This window comes from Pseudorca crassidens, chromosome 15 (genome assembly GCF_039906515.1).
Source record: "Pseudorca crassidens isolate mPseCra1 chromosome 15, mPseCra1.hap1, whole genome shotgun sequence".
NCBI classification, from domain to species: Eukaryota; Metazoa; Chordata; class Mammalia; order Artiodactyla; family Delphinidae; genus Pseudorca; species Pseudorca crassidens.
Genome location: NC_090310.1, coordinates 38,104,241 through 38,117,471, shown reverse-complemented (window position 1 = coordinate 38,117,471; position 13,231 = coordinate 38,104,241). Strand labels below are relative to the sequence as shown.

At 56.3% G+C, this 13,231-nt stretch overlaps 1 protein-coding gene across 1 annotated transcript; it reads right to left on the bottom strand.

Annotated features, from left to right (window-relative positions):
* Positions 1 to 4,164: 4,164 nt before the first annotated feature.
* LOC137208025 (tryptase gamma-like) lies at positions 4,165 to 10,385 on the bottom strand. Its single transcript, XM_067708487.1, has 6 exons — positions 10,358 to 10,385; positions 9,789 to 9,901; positions 8,512 to 8,600; positions 5,688 to 5,931; positions 5,271 to 5,336; positions 4,165 to 4,347 (listed from the first exon to the last, which is right to left on the bottom strand). Exons 1-6 carry the CDS (start codon positions 10,383 to 10,385, stop codon positions 4,165 to 4,167), a joined length of 723 nt encoding a protein of 240 aa, XP_067564588.1.
* Between the last annotated feature and the right edge of the window lie 2,846 nt (positions 10,386 to 13,231).

Below are 13,231 nucleotides of genomic sequence, written 5' to 3'. Positions count from 1 at the left end.
AAGGGGACATCGAGGGGATGGAATTCTGAGTTTCTTTCTCAACAGCAGGCTGGAACCCTGGGGGTGTTAAGGGCCCTGCAGGGAGCCATGTGATGGGGTGCAGGTAGGGAGAGAGGTCCCCAGTGCTGGAGTGAGTTGAGCCGGGACAGGCGGGGGCCCAGAAGTGGGACCCGGGGATGGCACTAGGGTTCCCAGAGTCAGAGGACCTGGGTCTTCCCAGACCTGCCTCCGCCCTCCATACAGGGTGACCCCAGGCCTCCTGGGCCCTAGGAGGGGCAGCCTGGGCTCCGATTCCTCCCTCCCCCACCCCGTGCCTGGCTGATGGGGACAGCCTCCCAGGTGTGCGGTCCTCAAGGGCTCAGCACAGGCTCCCCACACAGAGGTGGTGTCACTGTCATCCTTATTTGTCCTTATTTGTCACCAGGTCAAACATGGAGCACACATGTCCAAGCCGTGGCTCCGGGCCTGGTGCTGGTGGGAAGAAGACAAGTCTGTGCCCCCCTCCCCCACCCTGTGGATCATCAGGCAGCTCTCTACCGACCCCTGTGCCTCAGTTTCCCCCCACCTAAGAGGGGGTGGCTGACCTAGAAGGTCTCAGAGGGACCCACAAGGGTCCCGGTGCTTAGGAGCTGGGTTGGGAGCTGGGGCAGGAAGGAGGGAGGGGCAGGAAAGTCCCAGCCCCTCCCAGGGGCCCTAATCAGCTGTTATCAGGCCCTGGCCGGACAGAGGACAGTTAGGAAGGGCAGCTGGGCAGCTGGTGCTGTGCCTGACTGATGGAGACCATGGGACCTGGGGAAAGGTGGGGGGAAAGAGACAATGAGGGGAGGGGGTGAGCTGGCACAGAGACTCCAGTCACAGGTCCTGAGCTGTCTCCACTGGGCTCAGTCTGGACCTTGAACTGGGACCCTCCTGAGAAACCCCAAAGACCAGGGTTGAGGAGAGGAGACAGTATGCTCAGCAGGAACCAGGGAGGGCTTCCTGGAGGGGGTGGCACTGACTCCAATCCCTGCCCAGGTGGGGAGAAAAGGCTTTGCAGCCAGGTCGCATAGGGTCTGACCTGGCCCTGCTGTAGTCTGTGTGCCCCTGAGTCGGCCACTTGCTACCAGGCCACAGTGTCCACATAGGGACAAATGCAGGTGACAGGCCCTCCCTGCCGGGTGTACAGAAGGAACAGGTGGAGCCTGCCAGTAGAGCCTGGCCTTCAGCTCCTCCTCTATCCCTCCTCCCCCATCCTGGGACTTCCCTGCTCCCTCTCCAGTTTCTGTGTGGGGAGGAGACTGGTTGCAAAGGGACAGGAGGGAATGTTTGGGATGGTGGGAATGTAGTAAACTTGATGGTGGTGGTGGTTACAGGGCTGTATACTTTTGTCCAAGTCTTTGAACTGTAGACTTAAAATTGGCAAATTTTAAATAAGTGGTTTTTTTTTTTTTTTTTTTTTTGCCACTTTGCAGCTTGTGGGATCTTAGTACCCCAACCAGGGATCGAACCCGTGCCCCCTGTAGTGGAACCATGGAGTCCTAGCCGCTGGACCTCCAGGGAAGTCCCAATAAGTGTGTTTTTAAATGATACCATAATAAAGCTGAATTTTTTTAAAAAGTTTGAATCATGGAAGTCTTTTTCCAAAGGTATTTGTCTTGAGATATGTGAGCACAAACCCATATTTGTCCCGGAAAAACAGTAACTTAGCATGGACTGAGCTGTGGGCACACAGACTTTCAGCTAATGAATATCTACAAAGCAGCCCCTGGGATGTGGTCATTTTCTAGCTGTGAGACCTCAGGCCCGTCAGCAAATCTTCCTGACCCTCAGCTGATTTCATTTATAAAAGGGAACTGACGTCGTTCCTTGGGGTCGTGGTGGATGAAGCATGTCACGTGTGGGTCTGGAGCGGTGGGCGGCCCTGGGGCTCACGGGTCCCTTCCTCCTTCCTAATTTCTGGCCCTTGGGAACTCTGGCCCCGCTCAGAAGAAATCTTGCGAGGTGCCTAACCCACGCCACTGCTGCGTCTTGCTTGCTCCTCAGCCTCTCCCAGTGCCCCCACCACCCCACTACCAGCCCCTCTCATCACCCCCTCCCTTCCAACCCTCACTCAGCTCACAACAGCAATTTGCTACCGAGTAGGATGTGGCTGAGATGCTGGGAGACGCCTCACGCACCCAGAAGTCTCCATGAGGTGCCTGCACCCTAATCAGGAGAGGCGTCCTGAGCCACAGCACCAGGGGGCCTCAGTCAGTGGAGAGCCTGATTCCAGGGCTCGGAAAGGAGACCCCGGGTCCCAGAGGGTGCTGGACCTGGACAAAAGGGAATGTCTGCGGCTAGCTCAGCCCTTCTCCCAGTGGTCGGGGGCATTGGTGATGTGAGGGAATGCAGGTCTCCCGCCTCCAGCCAGGGCTGTGTGTACAGGTGCCTATGCACTTGTGTCTGAGCATCTCTCTCTCACGTAGGCTACCCTGCCCCCGGGGATGAATCCCAGGACTTGGAGTTGACACCAAGAACCCAGGGAGGAGGATGTGGGGGCTCAGGTTAGAGGTGCCCAGGAGCTGAGTTAGAGCATCTATCCCAGACCATCCTTGTATTAATGAGGAGTCTGGGGACCAGGGGGGATGTACTTTCCTGAGGCCATACAGCAGACAGCGGGAGCCGGGGGTTCTCAGGATCCATGCAGCCCCTCACCCAAGTGTCCCCTAAGAGCAGCCTCTTTCTCACACCCAATCAGCACACACGTGCACTGGGCCTTTCTCCGTACGGACGCCAAGGTCAGTCTAGCTGGTCAGCATCGGGAATCCAGAGGCTCCACCACAGTTTTTAGGTTTGGTGGGGGGGCCCCAGCAGGCTTTCAACAATGACCGTGGATTCCTCCAGGGAGGGAAGAGGCCTTCCCAGGCTGGGACAGGCTACAGCAGCCGGGCCTGCCCTCCGCACAGGAGGCAGGGCAGCCGGGGGTTGCTGAGACGCGGACAGGAGGCAGGGGGTGCCTCGCGGTTCCACCAGGGACTCCAAGGCCCCAAGACCCCACCGCAGTCCCCTTTCGGCCTTGTCTGGACCCAGGAGCTGGGGCCCTGCCTGCTCGACCCCCGGACTGAGGAAGGTCCCCTCGGACCCTCTTCCTAGCCAGGGCCCGGTCCGGGTATAGGCAAGAAGCGGGGCCGAGACCCCCTTCCCAGCCAGGCCCGCGGGATTAGGCCAAGTCCTGGGGACCGAGCCCGCACAGGGACCCAATCAGGGCCTCCCTCCCTCCTTCGCCAGGGGCCACAGGGCGGGCCGGGCGCGCAGGCGCAGACCGCTGAGCTCGCTGCTCTCTCTGTAGGACGCCAGCAGAGCCTCTGACTTTAGGTGTGTGGCACAGGCAACTGGGCGGCTGCAGGTGAGGTTGGGAACTGGGGGTGCGGGAGGCACACCACAGGGTGGGTGTGGGGGGGCGCTCACGTTCTGTGCCTGGAAAGGCTGAGCAGGGCGGTTTTGGTGAAAAGTCCCGGTGAAGTCCCGGGATGGCGGAGCTACTGAGCAAGGTGGGGCAGGCCTGCTTCCCTACCCTCCCGGCTGCGCCCGCCCTGGAAGCTCCGCGCTTGCCCCGCAGTGTCCCGTGCCCCGAGGAGCGAGACTCATGGAGAGACGCCAAAAGAATGGGAAAAAGTCATTTCCTGCTTTTTAAACAAGAGACCCTGCCAATTACACAGCCTACCCCGCCTAGGGCGAGCACCAGGCCTCTGCTTTGAGAGCTGGCACCGTCCACAGCCTGCCCCCCTCTCCCCACCATACACACACACCCCACCCCAGACCACGGGCACACAGAGCACCCCTGGAGGGTCTCTGCTGAGGATAAGTGGTCCTGCAGCACCCCCCTGCCCCATGACAGTTCAAATGAACAGGCCAGAGAAACAGGTTACCAAGCGTTTAGTGTTGGTGGGTGGGAGGCGGGTGGGTGCCGGCAGCCCCCAGGGACCCCCCAGCTTGTGCTTCCATCCTGGCCCAGCTCTTTGCCTTAAACAGGTGCAAGTCAAACCGCTGTCATGCCTTGGCCATCTTTTGTCCGCTGGCCACATGGGGGTCAGGGTGGGGGTTGGGAGAGGCAGGGACAGCAAGGCAGAGTGGGGAAGAGTCGCTCAGAAACGGGCAACTTGGGAGAGACGATGCAAGAATGGCAGGCTGAGCCCTGGGGAGGGGTCAGCCCCTGTGCAGGTACCCTGGCAGGAACACTTGGAGCTGGATCCAGGGCTGGTAGGCAGAGACCCTGGCATACACCCCCGGGAGGCTGGGCTCAGCGCAGCCCCTGATGGAGCTCACCACTGCCACCTGCACCCAGCGCTTGTCCTGGAGCTGGCAGACCAGGGGGCCTCCAGAGTCACCCTGAAAGAAGCAAGAATAGCAGACAAGTCCAGTGGGGCTCAGGTCTAGGCTGCAGGGGGTGCGAGCTCTCAGACTGAGGCTGAAGTCGGGGAGCACAGGGACCGAGATGGCTGGATGCTGGGGCGGGGAGTGGGGGAACGCACAGGGCAAGCTCTTTGAGGCTCCAGGTAGCCAGGCAGGATCTCTGTCCTTGATCTGGTCCTCCTAGCAGCCCTGCATATCAGCTCTATCTGCCTCTTTTTTGTTTTTAAGAGCTGAGGCCTCTGAGGCTCAGAGAGGTCAAACAACTCGCTGAAGGTCACACAGCTAGTATACAGCATCGCTGAAATTCAATCACTTTATTATTATTCTGAAGCCTGGATGCTTCCTCCGATGTATGCTGCCTCCCTTACTAGTCACGTGGCCTTTTTGAGCCTGGACTCCTCTGTGTCTTTGCGGCACCTGCTCACCTCCCTGTGACAGCCGGAGCCCGAATTTTCTGGCTTTTTATTGTCAGAATGACTCTGGACCCATTCTTGTAAAAAGTATTCATCGAGCTCTGACTCCAAGCCAGACACTGTTCTACCTCGGGGATGAGACAAAGCCCCCAACCACATGGAGCAAGATTGTAATATGTCCCCCCTGGCCCAAGTCCAGGACCCAGCCTGCCTCTTGGGGTCACGTAGGGTAAGAGGGGACCTGGGGAGCCTGGCTAAGCACTGGGGAGGTGCATCACAGATCCTCTGTGAATGGGCCTCTGCTTCCTCACCCCACTGTACTTAAGGGGAAACAGGCCCAGAGGGAGCCAGTGACTCCCCAGGCCCTGCGGAGGATCGGGCCAGGAGCACTGGCCAGGGGTCCGACTTCGCAGAAGCCCTTCTGGCCCTGGAAATAGCCAGCACACAGCATCTCCTTGGCAATGGGCTCTGGGCGGTAGAACCTGCGGCACCCTGCAGGCTGACGATGCGCACATCCACCTCCTGCAGCCGGTGGGGGCTCCAGCAGAGCCACTGAGGGCAGAGTGGGCGTCAGGGTGGGAGAAGGGGTCCTCGGGGACCACAGGTGGGGTGTGCAACCACGCCTGCTCTCTGGGGATGGCTAGGAGCAGCGATGGATGCGCCCCCTCCCCGGGTGGCCAGCTGCACGTCGTGTGGGCGGTGAGGCAGATGCCTGACCCGAGGTGAGTGGTGGTGCAAGATGAGGGCTGGGCCAGGCCCTTGGGGACAGGGTCGGGCAGAGAAGCTGTGGGTGACTCACTGCCTCCTCGCAGTGCGTTCTGCTCCACCTTGGGGCAGCTCCCTCCAGCCCCAGCCCCTTGCCTCTCACCCACCATTCTGCCTGAGGTCACCCCAGCCAGTCACCCAGCAGAGGGTGCCCAGCAGGAAGTAGGAGCCTGGCGAGGCCAGAGGGGCCGATCTGATGGTGCAGGAGAAGGGCACGGGGCATGCCAGCTTCACCAGGGCCACGTCGCTGCCCTGCAGCACGTTCCCGTTGAAGGAGGGGTGCCGGACGATGCTGATGACGGCTGTGGAGACGGAGTCTTGGGGATTGGTGTACAGGACAGACTCTCCGAGCTGGATGGTCAGGTCCTGCAGATTCACGGAGCTACGCGGGAAGCAGGAGGAGACATGATGGGCCATGAGGACAGAGAGTATGGTGGTGTCGGCCCCACCCAGACTGGCTCCTGCGGGGGGGAGAGGACCATGCACCTGGGAGCTTTGTTCAGTCCTGCAGACCCTCTCTGCTCAGCCCTGGCCCATGGGTCAGATCTAGGCTTGGGGGACACAGGGCTGGCCGCGTCTGGATGGGGAGAAAGACTCCAGCGTAAACATCCAGCCATGTGATAAGACGATTCATCCTTTGTCCAGAGCCCTCTGTGAGGCGGGGCCTGTGCTGCTGGGGGACAGAATGGACTGGGCCCCACTCTTCCCAGGCTAGACAGACAGAGAGGCAGGTGGTGCCCAGATGGTAGAGGGTGAGACCAGCAGTGGGCGGCAGGTGGGTTCTATGCCGGCAGGTGGGCAGGGCGGCCAGGGGAGCACAGTGGTTCCACAGGAAGTTGGGGAGGCATGTTCTCTGCAGGGGGTGGGGTGGCGGAGGGAGGCGGATGACCCCCTCCCAGCATTTGAGGACAGCTGAGCTGAGCCCTCAGGCAGGTAGGAAGTTGACCTGAGATGGGGACAGAAAGGGATCCCCTGAAGAGAGGAGTGTGCAAAAGCCCCATGAGGCAGGGGACTCTTGATCAAAGCATCTTCTGAATTCCCACCAGGAAGCTGGTCTCTGCCCGAAGCCCTGTGCTTATTCAAGAGTGTCCTTGCCTTCCGGACACTGAGCGAGGTTTAAGTCACCCTGCAGGACTGTTCCTATTCCGAATGTCCCTTCTCAGGGTGTTGGGCTCACTGGGGCTGCAGAGGGACCCACACTGCCTGGGTTCACATCCTGTATCTGCCGCCTGCTTATCATAGGGCCTCAGGCTCTGTGCCTCAGTTTCCCCATCTGGAAAATAGGGGTTTTAGTACCTACCTCAGGAGGTTGTCACGAGCAAAAAGTGATCCATGTAGTGTGCTTGGAACCATGCCTGCCTGCAGGAAGCCCCCAGGGACTGTTGATCATTATTCCTGGGACTTAATTCTACCAGGAACGTTCCAGAAAGTGTTCCAGCACCAACAGAAAGTGAAAGGTTTATTTACCCCCACATTACACTTGGGACCAGCCAGTTAGGTATTAATTATTGCACCTGTTAAAGTTAAGCTGACACCTTGGTTCAGCCTCGAGAGGGACTATCTTTGATTTCGAATTATCTCCGTGTGGAATTCAGCCTTGAGTTGTTTTAGGTTGGCTTTGTTTTGGTTTTGGTTTTCAAATACTGTCAAAGAGCATTTTGCTCTTTAAATGTTTTCTGCTTTCATGTACACCCATGTTCTTCACAGCGTTATTCACAATAGTCAAAGGTGGAAACAACCCAAGTGTCCATCAGTGGATGAATGGATCAATAAAATGTGGTCGGGGCTTCCCTGGTGGCGCAGTGGTTGAGAGTCCACCTGCCGATGCAGGGGACACGGGTTTGTGCCCCGGTCCAGGAAGATCCCACATGCCACGGAGCAGCTGGGCCCGTGAGCCATGGCCACTGAGCCTGCGCATCCGGCGCCTGTGCTCCGCAACGGGAGAGGCCACAACAGTGAGAGGCCCGCGTACGGCAAAAATAAATAAATAAATAAAATGTGGTCCATCCATACAGTGAAATATTATTCAGGCTTAAAAAGGAAGGAAATTCTGACACCTGCCACAACATAGATAAGCCTTGAGAACATTATGCCAAGTGAAATAAGCCAGATACAAAAGGACCGTTCTGTACGATACCACTTTTGTGCGGTCCTTACAGGAGTCAGATTCATAGAGACGGAAAGTGGAAGGCTGGGACTTCCCTGGTGGCGCAGTGGTTAAGAATCCACCTGCCAATGCAGGGGACACGGGTTCAACCCCTGGTCCAGGAAGATCATGCTGTGGAGCAACTAAGCTCGTGTGCCACAACTACTGAAGCCCGCGCGCCTAGAGCCTGTGCTCCGCAACAAGAGAAGCCACTGCAATGAGAAGCCCACACACCGCAACGAAGAGTAGCCCCCACTCGCCGCAACTAGAGAAAGCCTGTGCGCGGCACCGAAGACCCAATGCAGCCAAAAATAAATTAATTAATTAATTAATTTAAAAAAGAAAGTGGAAGGATGGTCGCCAGGGGCTGGGGGAGGGGGATGGGCAGTTAGTATTTAATGGAACAGAGTTGCAGTTTTACAAAATGAAAAGAGTGCTGGAGAGGATGGTGGGTTTGGTTGTCCAACAACGTGAATGTATTTATTACCACTGAACTGGACACTTAGAAATGGCTGAGGTGGTAAATTTTATGTTATATGTATTGAACCACAATTTTAAAAATAGGAAAAAAAGTGCCTACTTCCAAGTACTGTCAAATAATTAAAATATGTTTTCTTTCACAGTTTGAAGAAAATGCCAGTGTCTGAGGCAAATTGCTGAAGGAAAGCTGGATGCTGGAGTGACCCCAGCCTGCGGGCATCTGAGTCACCTGCAGGGGGCTGCAAACGGCAGTGAGTCCTGGGGGTGGTCGGGGGCCGGCACTGTCTTCCCCTCTAGCTGCCTGGGGCCTCTCAGCGAGTGGGAAGCAGGACTCACTTGGAGAAGAAGTGGGCGGCGGTCAGCACCCACCGGTGGCTGACGAGGCTGCCTCCGCAGACATGCTGTCCCTGCTCTCTCAGGCTTACCTGTCAGGGCCACTGCCAGGGGGACGCCACCATGCCCCCAACGATGCGGACCTCTGGGACAAAGCCGATCACTGGTGGAGAGATGGGTGGAAATGGCCCGAGGGTCACGGGTCAGCCCAGCAAGCCCCCCAGGTGGCCCCCCTATGAGAACAAGGCCCAGGGGTGGGGCCCAAGGGTTGGCTCCCCTCCCACCTTCACCTCTAGATTCTGTCTAGATTCTGAACCCCAAACAGCTGCCCCATGGAACTTTCCACAGTGATGGACATGCTTGGTACCTGAAATGTGCTTGTGTGACTAAATTTTTAATTTAATGTTAATTAATTTAGATGCAAATGGTCCCTGTGGGTGGTGGATGGCTTCCAGGTTGGAGACCTGGGGAGGCCTCAGTCCCCTTGCTGGGAAGAGAGGCAGGGTCCCCTGGCTGTTCTGAGGTTTAGGTGAGAGAAGGCCCGGGAAAGCTCGAGCACGTGGGGGGTTAGAAAGTCTTGGTCCCCCTTCTGGGTCTCAGTTTGCTCCTGAGCTGTGCACAGATGAGCTGCCTTGGGGAAGGACTTTGAAAGTTGTAAAAGGCACAGGACTATGCGGATTCTCACACAGACCCGCAGGGCGCAGGGAGCAGGTTACGGTGCTTCAAGAACCGGTTGTTTTGGATGCAATCCCACACCTGTCTCTTGGGGGACAGAGCTGGGCAGAAAAAGTCAGGACAATTTGAGGGCCCAGGATGGACCTCAGAGCGAGGGGGACACAGGTGACTGGCCCCTGCCTCCCGGCCAGAGAATACCCAACACGGAGGGACCACAGACTGCCCAGGGGGGTTCTAGGGCAGCCGGACGCCCTGCCTCGGGACTCAGCCCTTTCTCCCAGGAAGGGAAACACGAGGAGCGCCAGAGGCAGCCACATCTACAGGCGGAGGAAGGTGGAGGATGCTGAGCCCCAGCACGGGGATGAGGGGGGGCAAGAGAGGCCTCCCAAGCTTTCCCCACAGCCATGGCCACGGCTGGGACGTGCTGCTGCCAGGGCTGGGGCACCTTTGCTCGCGTCCCCCCGCTGGAAAGACCAGGGATGCTGGAGAACCTGGCTCAGAGACGGCTTTGGCCCGGGGACCTGCCCGTGGGGGCCACAGCACCCCAGTCCCAGAAAGGACCACAAGAGAAGGTCTTCCCTCCTGCCCTCCAGGGACCCCCTCACCTGGAGGGACGTCTGCCGAGGGCCCAGTGGGGACTCCAGGTTCTCCTTGTGCCCTGGCGCCATCTGACACGGGGTTTGGGGCTCGGGGATCTGGTTCTCCACGTGCCAGCAGCCTGCGGCCAGGGTGATCAGCTGATCCCGGACAAGGCAAGGGCATTCTTCACTCCTTCCCTGCCCAGCCCGGCATCGCCTCCCCCACCCCTACCCCATGGGTCCTGAGCAGGCTGAGAGCACTGTCTGGTGGGCCCCACCGGCCCCACCCAGGGCTGGCTGTGCCCCTGCCCAGCAGGGGGGTAAATCTCTCCTGGTCTGGGCTTACCTCCCATCAGGCCTGAGCCCTGTCCCCCCTGCAGGAGCGACCACAGGGTCCCCTGAGCATGAGTCACTGCCTGGGCCCTCTGGGCTTCCTCCTCTGGAAACTCTGGCCTCCAGTCTGTGGCCACGAGCCCCAGGGTGATGGCTTTTCCTCAACCCTGCCCCTCACGTCCAAGCCCCTCAGAAGTAGCACTTCCTGAGGCCTGGGCTACGGCTGGAGAGGCTCCCAGCCCAGCTCTGTCCCCTCGTCCTACCCTCCCCGGGGAAGAGGGCCTGGTCCATCGCTGGCCACCCGGACCCCAGCTCTAGGCTCAGGGACATAGCTGCCTGAGGGAGGGACCTTACCTGGGGATCATTTTTCAGGGAACCAGGTGGGAATTCAGGGGAGAATCCCTGGCCTTGCGTGACGTTAAGTGTCTGCCTGGTCCAGGTACTGAGGAAACCAGAGGAGGAGGGACGGGAGTTCCGGGAGCACCTGGCCTAGGAGCTGTGTCCCTGTTGACTCTGACAAGTGCCCGCGACACTGCAGCCGCCCTTATCTCTGGGCCCCTCAGCCAGTCACTCCCCTGCCTGCACCTGCCCTTGTGGCCCTTCAGCCTCGTTGGTGGAGGAGTGGTCGGAGGTGCTTAGAGCAGAGGCCCCAGGCTGAGGCCTGCGGACTCAGTGCCTGCGGACTTGCTGCCAGATCCAGGCCACAGGGCCCCAGAACGAGGCAGGAGGCACCGGAACAGGCCGTGAGCCCAGTGCCCGCAGGTGCCCGGTGGGACCTGTCACAGGTACAGCTGGACAAAGCCTGGAAATGCAAACAGGGTCCTACCCATCCTGGAGGCATTTGGGGAGGAGACCCGGCAGCTGGGGGAGACCGCTCCACTGGATGTTTCCTGTTTGAGTCGGTTCTTGGAATTATGTAAGATGGAGCAGCTGTGTCATGGCTACAGTCTGGTTATCCTGTAGTTAACGTTTTCTTTTCCAGCCTTGCCACACAGCTTGCAGGATCTTAGCTCTTCGATCAGGGATTGAACCTGGGCCCCTGCAGTGGAAGCACAGAGTTCTAACCACTGGACCACCAGGGAATTCCTGCAGGTAGCTTTTTTTTTATTTGGTGGGAATTTCAGTATCTACAAAACAGCTCAAAGAATATAGCTCAGAATATTATCTGTGGCCCTTGAGAAGACACTAAAAGTCCTTGACTTTGTTCAATGGCTAAACTATTATTTTTTTGTCTTGCTTGACTGTTTTCCTTTGTTTCTGCATTTTTCTCATTTCTCTGATTAAATGTATTCTTTGGCTAAAATTTTCCTCCAGACAAGAGGCAGACGGAGGCATGGGGAGAGGGAGTGGCCTGTGCAGGGAAGGCCCCAGAGGGTCCTGTGCCATTACAACAGTGCTGTAACTCGGGGTTCCCAGAAGCTGGGGGACGGACGCCACCTCCCTGGATGTTCACATCTTAAGGAGAGACCCCCAGGTCCTTGAGAAAGACTCTCCGGGGTCACAGAGCTGACAAGAGACCTGTCTAGGCTTCAGAAGGGTTAGCAGGCATTTCAAAGAGAGGAGGGTGTTTACCCGTCTTCTAAGTAAATGATCTGAGGGAAGGGAGGGGGGATCTCTCCCCTTATTTTCTTTTTTAAAAAATTTATTTATTTTATTTATTTATTTTTGGCTGTGTTGGATCTTTGTTGCTGCGTGCGGGCTTTTTCTAGTTGTGCCAAGCGGGGGCTACTCTTGGCTGCGGTGCACAGGCTTCTCATTGCGGTGGCTTCTTTTATTGCAGAGCATGGGCTCTAGGTTCGTAGGCTTCAGTAGTTGTGGCATTCGGGCTCAGTAGTTGTGGCTCGTGGGCTTAGTCCCTCTGCGGCATGTGAGATTTTCCCGGAGGAGGGATCAAACCCGTGTCCCCTGCATTGGCAGGCAGATTCTTAACCATTGCGCAACCAGGGAAGCCCTCTCCCCTTATTTTCTTTTTAATTAAATTAATTAATTACTTAACTTTTGGCTGCCTTGGGTCTTTGCTGCTGCGCGTGGACTTTCTCTAGTTGCGGCGAGTGGGGGCTACTGTTCATTGTGGTGCACGGGTTTCTCATTGCAGTGGCTTCTCTTGTTGTGGAGCATGGGCTCTAGAGCGCAGGCTCAGTAGTTGCGGCGCACGGGCTTAGTTGCTCCGCGGCATATGGGATCTTCCCGGACCAGGGCTCGAACCCGTGTTCCCTGCATTGGCAGGAGGATTCTTAACCACTGTGCCACCAGGGAAGTCCTCCCCTTATTTGCAACGGGGAACTAAGCCTTTTATTTTAATCTTATTTGTCCTTAGAACACACACACTCACAAGTATTGGGTGCTTTCTGTGAAGAATTCCACAGGGAGGGAACAATACACTGGATACCACAGTGTCCACCAGGAGCTGAGGAAATCTTGTCTTGCTGTGATGGCTCTTTACTTTGTTGTTTTGGGTTTTTTTAAATTTTTTAATTGAAGTAGAGTTGATTTACAATGTTGTGTTAGTTTCAGGTGTACAGCACAGTGATCCAGTTACATATATGTATGTATTCTTTTTCATGTTCTTTCCATTATAGGTTATTAAAAGATATTGAATCTGGTTCCCTGTGCTCTACAGTGGATCCCTGTTGGTTGTCTATTTTATATATGGTAGTGTGTGTCTGTTAATCCCAAACTCCTAATTTATCCCTTCTCCTCCCCTTTCCCCTTTGGTCACCATAAGTTTGTTTTCTAAGTCTGTGAGTCTGTTTCTGTTTTTTAAATAAGTTCATTTGTATCATATTTTAGATTTCACATATAAGTGATATATGAAATTTGTCTTTCTCCCACTGACTTCACTTAGTATGATCATCTTAGTATGATAATCATGTTGCTGCAAATGACATTATTTCATTCTTTTTTATGACTGAGTAGTATTCTGTTGTATATATACCACGTCTTCTTTATCCATTCATCTGTCGATGGACATTTAGGTACAATTCCATGTCTTGGCAATTGTAAGTAGTGCTGCTATGAACACTGGGGTGCATGTATCTTTTCCAATTAGAGTTTTATCTGGATATATGCCCAGGAGTGGGATTGCTGGATCATATGGCAACTCTATTTTTAGGTTTTTAAGGAAACTCCATACTGTT

Coding starts and splice junctions, on each gene's coding strand:
- LOC137208025 (XM_067708487.1), bottom strand. CDS start 10,385: ATGGACCAGGCCCTCTTCCCCGGGGAGG. Junction 5,932..8,511: donor GCCGCCCACTTCTTCTCCAA/GTGAGTCCTGCT, acceptor CTTCCCGCGTAG/CTCCGTGAATCTGCAGGACC. Junction 5,337..5,687: donor TGCTGGGCACCCTCTGCTGG/GTGACTGGCTGG, acceptor CTCTGCCCTCAG/TGGCTCTGCTGGAGCCCCCA.